Genomic DNA, 12,696 nt, shown 5'->3' on the forward strand with positions numbered 1-12,696 from the left:
GTAACGATTTTTATTGCATACTACAGATCCACTCGTTATAAATAGAGCGCCATAAACGTTACATGAATTTCGACATTATATGACGAGTTGCTTTAGGGAAATTGAATAACCACGTGTCTCAGTTTATGAAACCAGTGCCTATAAAAAAAACAAAACCTTGGACAATTCACTTTATACGTAACAATTATGACCTGCAAATTATTTAAGTAACACAGACATAAATCTCAGTTAATATAGTTTTATTTACTTTATTTGTTTATTTGGAGTTATATTTTGAACAGATTGATTCTCCCAATATGCTTTCAGCTAAAATAAAATTAATAATTCAATGTCAAAACATTTAATCGTTTCCGTGTCTTGTGTGGGTCTGTCATTCTAAAACGTATAAGCTACTTATAAGGATGTTGTGTGTGATCATTGGGGTGGGGTGTATATATATATATATATATATATATATATATATATATATATATATATATATATATATATACCGATCTACAAGAAACCTTCCAAAATGAAATTTACCACTTTGTATATATATATATATATATATATATATATATATATATATATATATATATATATATATATATATATTAATAATAATAATTGTAATCATCAGGTTTGAAACGCTGCAACTGGGATTTACGAAGCTACTGCGAATGCATCACAGCCCAAACTTCAAAATAAATAACAAAACGTCTAAATTCAATCTACTAAATCCTCCCATTTTACCATTTTCGATCGCAATATTGATACATAGAAGATCACAGTATCGTTACTAAAGCAGTTGTTGTCATAAAGATAGTTTGGGGTTTTTCATTCATGAATACGAGTCAGGTTGCCATTATTGATAAAAGAGCGCCCTCGTCAGGTCTACAAGCAATAGTGTAAGAATATACACTTTGTGACAGATCAAGCAAAGAAATGGCCCCTGGAGCAGGGTGACAAATTATTTATTAAAGCCACAATTATTTGAAAAGATGTCAGTTGCAGTGTAAAAAAAAAGAATATACAGTCTGTAACTCCTTTAAATGAAGGAATTTAAGATAAAACTTATAGTCACAAATATAAATACACACACACACAAAACAAAATTAACTAACAAACTCATAAAATAAGTCAGTAACATGTAAACATATACATTCTTAATGAGAGAGGATGTATGTGTCAAACTTCCAGAGATGTTTTTATATCTGAAAAACTCGATTTTAAAAAAAGAAAACACACTGGAAAAACAACAAGAATACAAAAAGAATGATACTTCAAGAAACATCTTAAGACGTTTTTATTTGTTCAGGCTTTTCTTGATTTTCTGGAACTCCTGTTGTGTTATCAGTTTTATCTTGATCTTTAAAGTATATAAGCATATACTTTATTGAATATTGTTTTGATTGTTTAAGCGATTTGTGACCCTGGTCTGGAAAAGCGCTATACAAATAAAAATTACTTACTTTGAATAAAAAAAATTCTGCATCAATAGCTCATTATTTGTAGCTTTAATCTTTGTTCAATGTTAGAAAACAACGTTTTGACTTTACTAAACACTAATTTTAGGGTCTCATGACATGAACTTTAAATCAGTGGGGAATTCAATTTAGAGATGAAAGCATATCTTTAACCATTATGGCCGCCTTAAATATCTCTGTGACAAGATTTGGCCCCTGGTCCTTTAGTGAATGAAAACCTTCACAGTTTTTCCAACATACAGGAAAATCAAAAGACCCCAATAATAAATACATAATAGTTAAACAGCAATAAATAAGTAAAATAAATAAAAAAGTATTTATTACTTTATAAAAACGTTTATAAAATCATAAAAAACTTTAAATTCTATTTAAAAAAACTAAAAAAAAACACCAAATATAATGCGCTGTAGAACACGTGACCAGTAAATCAAATTGGTGGCGGTCACCACTGTAGGACAACAGAGATGCAAGTCATTGTGGACCAGTCCTTCTTATCTTCAGCACAGGGAGGAGCTAAACGTTGAGCACGAGATCCGATCACAGGATAAACTGTCTGTGGAAGTGAAACAGCGAGCAGGAGAACAGGTGAGTCGAGATTTTAATTCTTTAGCTTTTAAAGCTAAGTTCATGCTAACAACATCAATGTCGTGCTCAACACCTGCCGTGTTGCTCAACAAACCCCCGCCAAGAAATGCATCCTCTCGCGGGAGCGCGCACGACCCCTCAGAGCAGGAAGTGTCTCTTCAACTCATCTGTGTTTACAACAGAGAAACAAGTTTCTTTTTAACATGACTTCTTGTTCTTCTTTTTATTTCGTTAACAACAGCAATCTGAGAGCTACTTGTCTTGTATCAGTGTTTATTTTCATCGTCCACCCTTGGTTTCTACGACGAAGATGACACATGACACTTTAATAAGAAATTTATTAATTCTTATTCTCATTCTATTCATGCACAGTGATGATTATATTTTCTCCTTAACAGTAATAAACATTTTAATGAATATGAAACAATTTAATATTAATCATTTTCATTCTAAGAGGGGAAAAATAATGTCAGACGCATTTATATTTTAAAGAATATGATTTCTTTTTTAAATTGTTATAGTATTGCATCTACTTTACTCCGAATTTCATATTCTAAATTAAATTAATTCTAAAAACTAGAAAGATTATATGTTACATAGTTGTCTTTCATTAGTTATTTCCAAAGCATGCATTATATAACATTAGGTAGCTAGAACACGTTTTAAAGTTTGTAAATGCCATTTGGAAAAGGTTAGGCTGTGAAACATCTTGATCTGCCTGCAGATCAAATCTAAAAATGCCACAGAAGATGCAATCACTGTCCTGCGTTTCAAAAGCAGTTAGCAATAACTATCAAAAGTAAGTTGTATATGTTTTCTCTCAGAATGAGCAAACTTGAAGGTGTAGATCCAGAAGAGGTGACTGGGCTGGTGTGTCAGGAGGCTGACCTCAAGGATGGAGAGTAAGTGTTCCTACAATCTTCAGCGAATGTAGTGAAGGTCTCATCATAATTCAAATTATATATTTTTTTAAGAATGAAAGAAGTATCTGTGGAGGAGCAGAAGGTGTTGCTGGTCCGCACAAATGGTCGGTACAGTGCAGTCGGAAGCAAATGTTCCCACTATAACGCCCCCCTGATCCGAGGTACGTGCTCTTTAAACTCTCGCTTCACATTTTTTTACGTGGAATGTTTGGTCATTTCATATAATTGTAAACCCCAGGAGTCCTTGTTGGTGACAGAGTGAGGTGTCCTTTTCACGGAGCCTGTTTCAACGTCACCACTGGAGATATTGAGGAGTACCCAGGGCTGGATTCTCTGCCCAAATATAAAGTAGGAAATAGTATTTATAGTAATATTTCTGTCCATCACTTACTTAGATGCTCACTTTTGAAGTGACCATAAAAATGCCACAGTTAAATCAGGAGGAAATGCAGTAACACATACCTTTTACTGAAGTTGAGATTATTTCTTATCAATTATCATCTCTCTATGCTGAAGCGAGAACTTCAAAGCGGTTTAAATTTACTATTAGATTAATAAGTTTGCAGATACACTTTACAACCTTAATCAGCCCGAACTTTATTGACCTTTGTAAATGTTTTAATAAATACTTGGACACTCTATCCACATTAGTCTGATCATTTCTACTGAAATAGTAAATAATACAATTTAATTGTATTTTAAATGAACTGCGGAGTTTTATGTCATCACGCCCGTTTTAGTATTATAAGCAAAGAACTCGTGACACACCAGAAGAGAAGTAACACACCCATGAGACCAGACATGACACAGCACTTTTGAACAATAGTACATTAATCAGCACATTTGGGAGTGGCTCGCCCACCTGTTGACATGACTTTTTTATAATGAATTATTGAAATCTTTCCAAATTGTTTGGCAGGTAAGCGTACAAGATGGCAATGTGTACGTTTCCATCAAAAAGGAGGTAAGAGAGCTTTTTTTATTCAAGTGTTTTCAATTATTGCTGTTGCACAATATGTTTTAATGAACTAATAAAGTCCTTTTTGATCCGGCATGGTACTTTAACCCTTGTGTTACCTCAGGGTCAAGGTGTACAGAAGGCCCATAAACAAATGTTACCACAAATACATGTGTTGAATCTGCCGTAACACAAGGGTTGAATATTAAAGTCTGAAGAGATTAGGTTAAATTGAGCATCATTTTGTTTTAAATGTAGATTGTGTGAAGCCAGAGATGTCCCTGTCTTGTATTCATAAGGTTGTTTACATGAAGATTGCATACTTGACTCAACTGTTTTTTAGAATATAATATTTCCTCCGTTTCATAGGACCTTAAGGAGACCAGACGGGTTAAGGAGATGTGCACCATCAGAACAGACTGCACACACACTAGTCTTCTGGTTGGTGGAGGTAAGCTGTCGCTGTAATTCATGCTTGGGGATGTGTACTTGTGTACACAAGTTTTTTTTTTCTTCACAGGTCCAGCTTCACTGATGTGTGCTGAGACACTCCGCCAGAACAACTACCAGGGTCGAATCATCATCATCACCAAAGACACCCTGCCTCCCTTCGACAAACCGAAGCTGAGTAAGGTAAAAACTGTAGACAAAATTGCATAATCTTACTATACTTTACCTTCCAAATATCATGTAGTAACTAATTGCACTTGCAGGCATTAGATGTGGACAGCAGCAAAATCATCCTTCGAACTTCAGACTTTTTACAGCAGTATGGGATTGAAGTGTGGACTGAGAAAGAGGTGATGTACTTTTTTTCCTTTTTTTGAAAATCAGCTATTTCTATTGACTTACAAAAGAATAGTCATAACAGGAAAAAGAAAAAGTTAAATCAAAAAGGGTCCCCTCTTGTACGTTATATATCTGAGATTTACTTTGGCACAAAGCCTAGTCAAGTATTACATAAACCAAAGTAAAAACAATGCATTAGAATGGAAAAATAAATTGAAATAGAAAGATAATAGTAATAATTGACAGAGAATAATAAAAGATAACCAGAGAGACATTCATAGTCTGCTACAATTCTCAGTGTAACGAACCATAATTGAATTTATAGTGGCAGTAAAATCTTTGGTTTTCACTTATAATAAGCTTTCTTCCCATTGACAAAATGAAAAGTCAGCTTTAACAACTAATTTTAATCTTATGATAAATGTGCCAACACATTTTGCGCATCTCCAGTTGGGGCTTTGATTGTGACAAGCAGACCTTTAATGATTTTAAGATGTACTCTCTTACTAAACTGCTACGTCAACCAAACAAAACCTCACATTTTTGGCCGAAAGATTTTTATTTAGAAAAGCAGCACAACCACAAAGTGTCTATCGAAAAGTCAGATGAAGGTTCTGACACTTAAAAAAACAGCCATTGCAGATTTTATAATAAATTGAAGAATCGATTTGGACTTATGTTAGAATGAAAAGTTCCCTCATTGCGGGTTAATAACCATTGTATGCTTCATATCTCAGGTCGTCTCTGTGAACACAACTGCCAAGACAGTGAAGCTGAGTGACGACACGTCTCTGCATTATGACCAGCTGCTTGTTGCTACAGGCTGCAGGTAACGTCATCCGAATGCGTGGGATGATAATTGGTTAAAATGACTTTAACAAAGCAGCATTTTTGTTTCTTTGTTTGTAGATCAAGACCTCTTAACTGCCCTGGGAAAGACCTTAAAGGAGTCAAGTTGCTGCAGAATCATGAAGATGCAAAAGAGATCCATAGTTCCAGTCTGGGCCACAAGGTTGTGGTAGTTGGATCTTCTTTCATCGGTAATAAAAGTTTATCTTTTTAACCCTAGTGCTGCCTCTGGGTCAAGCTGAATCTGCCTTTAGAAATACATATTCTTACATTTGTCTTTCAGCCACCGGGTCACCTTGACCCAGAAGTAATACATGGGTTAAAGAAAACTTCCCTGGTTACATTTCTTTATATATAATTTACAATAATGTTGAGTTAATCCGAGACTAAAACGCTAACAGGATTGTCAGCAGGTGATGAAAATGTATTGTTAAATAAACAGTTTCAAGTTATTGATTTTTTTTAAAAATGTATTTATGTTAAAAAATCCTCAACTCAAAAATTTCCGTTATTTTGTCCCACTATAATTATTCATAAAATATCTAATAGTTACTTGTGTTCTTAGAGAATAAAAAAGTATTTTTTAAACGTTTTCTTTTTTAAAGCTCTTAACGCTATAGCGTCCTCTTCTTAGAAATATTCTCAACCTAAATACAGTGCAAAGCAAAAGTAAAAAGGAGAGTTAACTCAATGATTGTGTTTTTGTTTTTGTAACATTTGTAACATGACAGGTATGGAGGTGGCATCTTACCTATCAGACAAAGCTGCCAGTGTGGTCGTCGTTGGATCTTGCAGATATCCCTTCGAGCGTTCACTGGGACCTGACATCGGCAAGATGACTAAGGAGGTAATAAAAAGACGACTGCAGGATTATTAACGGTCTGATTAAAGCACCTTTTAAGGTAAATTGTGATTTATTAATTGTTTTGTAGATGTTGGAGGAGCAGAATGTCAAGTTCTACATGAACGACAGTGTCGTAGAGGTCAAAGGAGAAAACGGAAAGGTAAAACCAACTATACATAAAGTTACCATTTTCACAATATGGCTAAAACTAGACTGTTCTAGGTGACCCAAATCAATAACTGATATCAGTAATTGATCACACACATCTGTGTCACTCTAGTTGAAACCATTCAGCTTAATCTTGTAAGTTATTCTACTTGTGTAACCTTTTTTTCTTGATGTTTGCTAATGCTAATGTTGAATGGCTCCATGCTTAAACACAGCACAAACGCTAATGAAACACGTAACATAAAAATGTCCAAATAAACATTAAACTTTGTTATATAACAAATGATTGTGAGCATGTTTTTCTGCAGGTGAAGGAGGTGGTGCTGAAGAGCGGTTTGGTTCTCGAAGCTGATCTTGTGGTTGCAGGAATTGGTACTTTATCAGAACCAAAAAAATGGACTCATAAATCATTCTCACTGGTACTTATAATTAATCTCTTGCTTAGGCGTGATCCCAAATTCAGACTTCCTGAAAGGAACTGGGGTTGAAGTTGACTCTAGAAAAGCCATCGTCGTAGACAAGGTGAGGTCGAACACTAAACCAACACTCAAAACTTAACATAATTAATTTAATCTCTTTTTATTCAGTTCATGAGAACAAGCGTTCCGGATGTTTTTGCTGCGGGTGACGTCACCTCTTTCCCTCTGACCATCATGGGTGATCGAAGGGTTAACATCGGTCACTGGCAAATGTCACAAGCTCACGGTCGGTGATAGAAAAGCTCAGATTCTGAAAGGTTCAATGTTTTCCTACTTCAATGATTCCTCTTTTCTTCATAGGAAGAGTCGCTGCTCTCAACATGCTCAACAAATCCACGGAAATCAACTCCGTCCCATTCTTCTGGACCGTGCTACTGGGCAAGAGTATCAGATACACTGGTATAGCCTTCAATCAAATGGGATTTTATCGTTAAATGAGTCACGATCTGATTGTTTCTTTTCTGTCATCAGGCTACGCTGAAGGATACACAGAGATCATATTCAAGGGGAAAGTAGAGGAAAGAAAGTTTTTAGCTTTTTACATCAAGTAAGTTACTTCTCTAAAATAACCTCAATCAAAAAAGGGCCCTAATCTTTTAGAAGTCAAAGTCAAGGGCCAAATCAATTGTATTTACCAGACAGGAAGTAGGAGTCTGACCTTTGTTGACTTTTTATTATTTTTCTTGACTTGTTGACATCCATTATTCCTTATCTTATCTAAGAGACGGACTTCTTAATAGGTCAATATATCAACATGAACGTTAATCATCGTTGATCGTAGACCAGTGATTCCAAACCTGTGGGCCAAGGCCCCCTGGTGGGCCGCAATGGTATTGCAAGTGGGCCGCAAAATTGTTTCCAAAATGGAACCATTTTTTGTGGGAGGTTGGATGTTGTTTAAAAATAAAAATACACATTATAATTTAAATGTTAAAACGTATTAAGTTTAAAAGGATATTAAACATTTTCAAATATTATTTGCAATATATTAATTTTGAGTATTATACATGTGACAAGGAAATGAGAACGCATTATAATGCCTTTGTATTTATGGGGTCGGAGGTGGGCCGCAAAGGGTTTTGAGATTTAAAATTTGGCCCTCAGTTGGGGAAGAGGTTGGGGACCACTGTTGTAGACAACTGTCCGGTGGGCCACATGAAAAGTCTCTGCGGCAGAATTTTGCCCCCCAGTGTATCCGTTTGAAACATGCTAAATAACCTCTTGTGTCCACAGAGATGAGGTGGTGGTCGCTGGTGCCGGATTTATGTTCGATCCTCTCGTAGCCCAGCTCGCTGAACTGATGGCAGCAGGCCAGAAGATAACAAAGGAGCAAGCTCAGTAAGTCAACAAATTATAAGATAATCTTAAATCTAGGCTGTTTATATCAAAAATCGAAATAAAAACACAAAAGCTAATTTTTGCCATTTTTGATTTCTGCTCAGAGCTGAAGACCTGAGCTGGCTGCAGAAGTGACGAAGACGTGCTACACCCAGGTGTGACTCCCGACGTCAGACGACCATGCCTTTCCCTTTACCTGTGCCAAATTTAACTGGACACCTACCTCCACTAACTGGGCTCCCAGGTGACAATAGTTGTTGAGCTTAAATAAATACTTCAATCACTGCCAAGCTTCTGTACTGGTTAATAAAATAACAATTTTAATGCGTTTGTCTGTTTTACTTCAGTTAAATAAAAAAATAAAAGCATCATCATCCAAAGAGTTTAGTGCTTATTAATTTATTAGAACACATTTTCATTTAATCATTAAACAATTGTTTTTGTCAGACTTCCTAGATTCTGTTGTGACACTTAAATGTCAGCTTTGATTAGTAGTAAATTCGTTAACATCATAGGAATCACTGCTTTTACAGAGAGTAGTGAACATGCTCAACGTTTTCGTTGCTCTGGAGTTTCACTCTTCATTTGCTTGTTTTGGAACACTGTCTCGCAGAGCAGCCCAGCTTATTCGCCAACAGAAACGGGTTCAGGTGACAGTACTGGAGGGAAAAAGAAGTGGAAAAAAACAGTTAAAATATTTAAAAAATATATATATTTAAATGTTGATTAAAACATTTTTAAGAAGACATTATTCAAAAGAACATCTAGTGAATCATATTATCTCGGTTTAAGTTAAATCATAGTCAAGCTAGTCAAAAAAACTTCACCAACATTTGAGGTTCCATTAAACTTTTTCTAGGTTACTTGCAAGTAATGATGTTTAATAGTTTTTAGTTTTTTAATACATTTACTGTCTCTAAAGTCCGAGTTGATATATAATGCTTGTACTACATACATAAATTAACCAATACTATAATAAGAAACACTTAATTCTATTAGGATTACAAAGATCTATTTTAGTCAGTTACATTTTAAAAATAGTTTTAATAGCAATACAGTTCTAAAGCCAACCAAGAGCCACTGTCCAAAGGAAAAAGTGCCTCAAACAGGCAGAAATCTCAAGAGAACCAGATTCAGGGAAGTTCTAGATCCCTGATACTCTTCTTATAGTCCTGGTGAGCAATTTTGAGTTACTTATCCACGCTACATTACTGTGTGAGATGAAGTTGAACATATCTAAATACGGGAAACGATGCACGGAATCGGCATTACCTGCGGTTCTGACTGACAACTGGTTTGGGGTTCATCCAAAATCTGGATTTCAAAATCAGAGGAGAAGCGTGAACTCTGAAGGATGGTCATCATTTCTCCATCCACCTCCAGGGCAACATCCTTCTGCAACATGTCAGACATTTCTACTTCAGATTACTCATAATACAATTTGACAAAGGTCATCACAGATGACGGGACCCTTTTATACCTTGAAACAATGTGACGAGTCAAAATCCAGCTGATCCGCGCCATCAGATGTTCCTTTGTAGACCACTGATGACCTGGACTTGGAGCCGCCTTTCGGCAACTTAAACAGTCTGTAGGTGCCGGAAGCGTAACTGATGTCACCTGGAAAAAGGTGGAATGGGCAACAAGATGGTAAACTGATTTTAACTTGTGCTAATAAAAAGATTATTTTTTTTAACCTGCTTTTGTTTTGAGCTCCTCGTTGTGCACCACGATCTGAGTCGCTGACACCAGCAGTGGTGTGCTGAAGCCGACACTGTGTGCCAGAGAGATCAGGTCCCGCCAAAAGAGTGAGCCACCCATCCCTTCACCTGAACACACAGTGGACTTTGAATTTATGATGCTTGTTATGAAGCAGAAGTGAACAATTATCTAACTTGTTGCACATTTTCATGTTGCTAACATCGCTAATATGTTAATAAATACTAAATAAAAACAGACATTACTGAGACAAAGCATGTTTAATAGAGTGAATTATTGTGAAAATGATTGATATAGGATGAGATATATTCATATTAACATATTAACATATGCTGGACTTTAACATCATTGAACTTTATCTCCAGTCAATAATGTTATATACAGTATATCTCGTATCCCTGACCAATCATTAATAATTTTTATGAAAGCAAATGATTAATTTTTTTATGACCATATTTTGATTCACAGCTTCAATTTAAAATGAGTGTTATCTCTTCAACAGTGCTGGCATTGTTAGCTTCTGTTTCTAATATACTGTACATTCCCATAGTGTTTCTTATGTTTATACTTCTTAACATCATTTTTTAATTTACTAAACAAACAGACGTGGTTTCTCATTCTTTGATAAAGGTAAAAAAGTTAATGTTTTACCCCAAAGAACTGGGTCTTGCTTCATGTGATCAGGCACAACTTTGCTGGCGTACAAGTCACTGTAGTATAGTTCTCCTCCTTCCTGCAAAAGATGGATGGATACATATATGGATTACTTTAGTTTAAGTGAACTTAAAGTTAAGTTTAAACAAAGTACCTTAAGGACATTGAAGGCCTCCTGCAGCACTGCTCGTTTATCAGGACACAAACAGATGACACAGTTGGATCTACAAGTTTAGGTTGTTCAGTTTAAGGTCTCAGTTCTAAACGCCAGTAAAGTGAATAAAACATACAAAATAATATCAATAGAATCGTTCTGTATGCCAGCATCTCCTAGCTTCTCCATATATCCCTGGACAAACGTGACGTTGGGCTCCTTGTAGCCAAACTTCTTCTGATGGTACTCAAGGTATTGACGTGAAGCTGTGATCTAAAGAATCCAAACAATAAATACAAATTAAAAAAACATGTCATGCTTGTCATGTTGACATACACAGAGTGAGCATTACCAACTCCTCTGTCATGTCAAGCCCAGTGACATGTCCGTTTGGTCCGACCAGTTTGCTAAAAGCATAGCAGTCTCTGCCGGATCCACTGCCGAGGTCCAGAACCTTGCAATCTTGAAGCTTGGAAGGGAACGGCAAGCCACAACCAAAGAATCTATCGGTTACCAAAAGTTACTGATTTAAGATTCAAATGAAAACATGCTGATGACGAACACACACAACAGTGTTTAAAAAGTAAAGAGTTTCTTGTTTTATTCAGAAAAGAAAGACATGGGTAAATACTTTTAAAAATATATACAGTATATATATTGGTGTTTTTTACTTAAATTTGACATTAAATTGGCAATTTATTTTATGGAAACTGTCCCCAAAAAAGCTTCATTGTAAATTAAAATCGTATTATTTAAATATGTCTCAAGAACCTTTTTTTTTATTAACTAAAACTCAACTTGAAGTCACTTGTCCATTGGACTTTTAAAAAGACCCCCTGAGAAAACAAATTTTGACTTTTTATCTTTGTCTAATTGTCCAAGAACTAGCAGGATCCATAACAAACCTCTTTAAGTGATGACAGGACTTTATTTAAAATTGAAATAAGAAAAATTGAAAGAAAGGAAAGACCCACCGCTTCGTGACCTCTGGGTGAACTAGGCTCAACGCCTCAGTCACACTTTTGGGAACAGGTTTGCTGGATAAACTACAGGAAGCTGCACTGGTCTGCAGATCAGCAGAAGTATCCAGACGGCTGCCATAGTATTTCTGTAGACCACACGAAAAGGAAAAAAAAGTTTTTGTTGATCACAAATAGTCATGGAAATTGATTTATGTAAACCCATGTCTAAGATTATAAAAATACAAATGAAGAAGCAACAACAAATATTTAATTTACGCTCCATAGCTTCTAAAAGTAACGTTACATAACCATTTGAATTAAAGTTTTGAACTTTTAAATCAAAGTCTGCACCTTGACGCTCTCGCGTACGTCGTCCCCGGTCTCCATTTCACCGAGAAAGTTCCAAGTCTGTTATTCACACTTGTTACTTGTCTATGAAACGCACCCCTAATCTTTGACCTCGAATAATGATTTTCCGGTCAGATCATTTTTCAAAATAAACTTTTACCTCGGTTTTTAAGAAAGAAAATATGTGAAAATGATTTAAATTCAATGATTCATATGAATATATTTAATATTATATTGTATACGATACATTTAAACACATATATGTGTAAAAACATCAAGCTAAACACTATTCCAGGCCGTATTCCATACTGTGTGCCTGCTCTTTTTTAGCTCATACATTTTTTTACAGTTGCAATATTTACTAATTTCATTCAAAAATGTAATGATTTGAAATATAAAATAATACTCGGTTAAAGTTTTAATATGCATGTTTTATTGTAGAAACTCGTAAAGGAAG

General features: G+C 35.3%; 2 protein-coding genes across 2 annotated transcripts; one reads left to right on the top strand and one right to left on the bottom strand.

Annotated features, from left to right (window-relative positions):
* The first annotated feature begins 1,545 nt into the window (after nucleotides 1–1,545).
* Nucleotides 1,546–8,720, top strand: aifm4 (apoptosis inducing factor mitochondria associated 4). The gene is made up of 19 exons (XM_087795272.1): nucleotides 1,546–2,054; nucleotides 2,879–2,956; nucleotides 3,029–3,138; nucleotides 3,216–3,325; nucleotides 3,897–3,941; nucleotides 4,305–4,386; nucleotides 4,456–4,568; nucleotides 4,649–4,735; nucleotides 5,462–5,553; nucleotides 5,634–5,764; nucleotides 6,305–6,420; nucleotides 6,506–6,577; nucleotides 6,894–6,957; nucleotides 7,031–7,107; nucleotides 7,173–7,290; nucleotides 7,365–7,463; nucleotides 7,536–7,611; nucleotides 8,298–8,402; nucleotides 8,507–8,720. Exons 2-19 carry the CDS (start codon nucleotides 2,880–2,882, stop codon nucleotides 8,535–8,537), a joined length of 1,605 nt encoding a protein of 534 aa, XP_087651398.1. The 5' UTR covers nucleotides 1,546–2,054; nucleotide 2,879; the 3' UTR covers nucleotides 8,538–8,720.
* A 96-nt stretch (nucleotides 8,721–8,816) lies between these two features.
* LOC148075734 (arsenite methyltransferase) lies at nucleotides 8,817–12,354 on the bottom strand. Its single transcript, XM_087795593.1, has 10 exons — nucleotides 12,243–12,354; nucleotides 11,904–12,037; nucleotides 11,282–11,432; nucleotides 11,066–11,202; nucleotides 10,930–10,999; nucleotides 10,773–10,854; nucleotides 10,100–10,231; nucleotides 9,883–10,022; nucleotides 9,675–9,797; nucleotides 8,817–9,061 (listed from the first exon to the last, which is right to left on the bottom strand). Exons 1-10 carry the CDS (start codon nucleotides 12,276–12,278, stop codon nucleotides 8,984–8,986), a joined length of 1,083 nt encoding a protein of 360 aa, XP_087651719.1. The 5' UTR covers nucleotides 12,279–12,354; the 3' UTR covers nucleotides 8,817–8,983.
* Between the last annotated feature and the right edge of the window lie 342 nt (nucleotides 12,355–12,696).

The sequence above is a fragment of the Callionymus lyra genome, chromosome 7, assembly GCF_982586985.1.
Source record: "Callionymus lyra chromosome 7, fCalLyr1.hap1.1, whole genome shotgun sequence".
Lineage (NCBI taxonomy): Eukaryota > Metazoa > Chordata > Actinopteri > Syngnathiformes > Callionymidae > Callionymus > Callionymus lyra.

Excerpts from the sequence above, each read along its gene's own strand:
- aifm4 (XM_087795272.1), top strand. The coding sequence starts at position 2,880 with ATGAGCAAACTTGAAGGTGTAGATCCAGAAGAGGTGACTGGGCTGGTG. Across the intron at positions 4,569-4,648 it reads ACAAACCGAAGCTGAGTAAG|GCATTAGATGTGGACAGCAG; the intron begins GTAAAAACTGTA and ends TTGCACTTGCAG. Across the intron at positions 7,108-7,172 it reads AAGCCATCGTCGTAGACAAG|TTCATGAGAACAAGCGTTCC; the intron begins GTGAGGTCGAAC and ends CTTTTTATTCAG.
- LOC148075734 (XM_087795593.1), bottom strand. The coding sequence starts at position 12,278 with ATGGAGACCGGGGACGACGTACGCGAGAGCGTCAAG. Across the intron at positions 10,855-10,929 it reads AGGCCTTCAATGTCCTTAAG|GAAGGAGGAGAACTATACTA; the intron begins GTACTTTGTTTA and ends CATCTTTTGCAG. Across the intron at positions 9,062-9,674 it reads GTTGTCAGTCAGAACCGCAG|TACTGTCACCTGAACCCGTT; the intron begins GTAATGCCGATT and ends TTTTCCCTCCAG.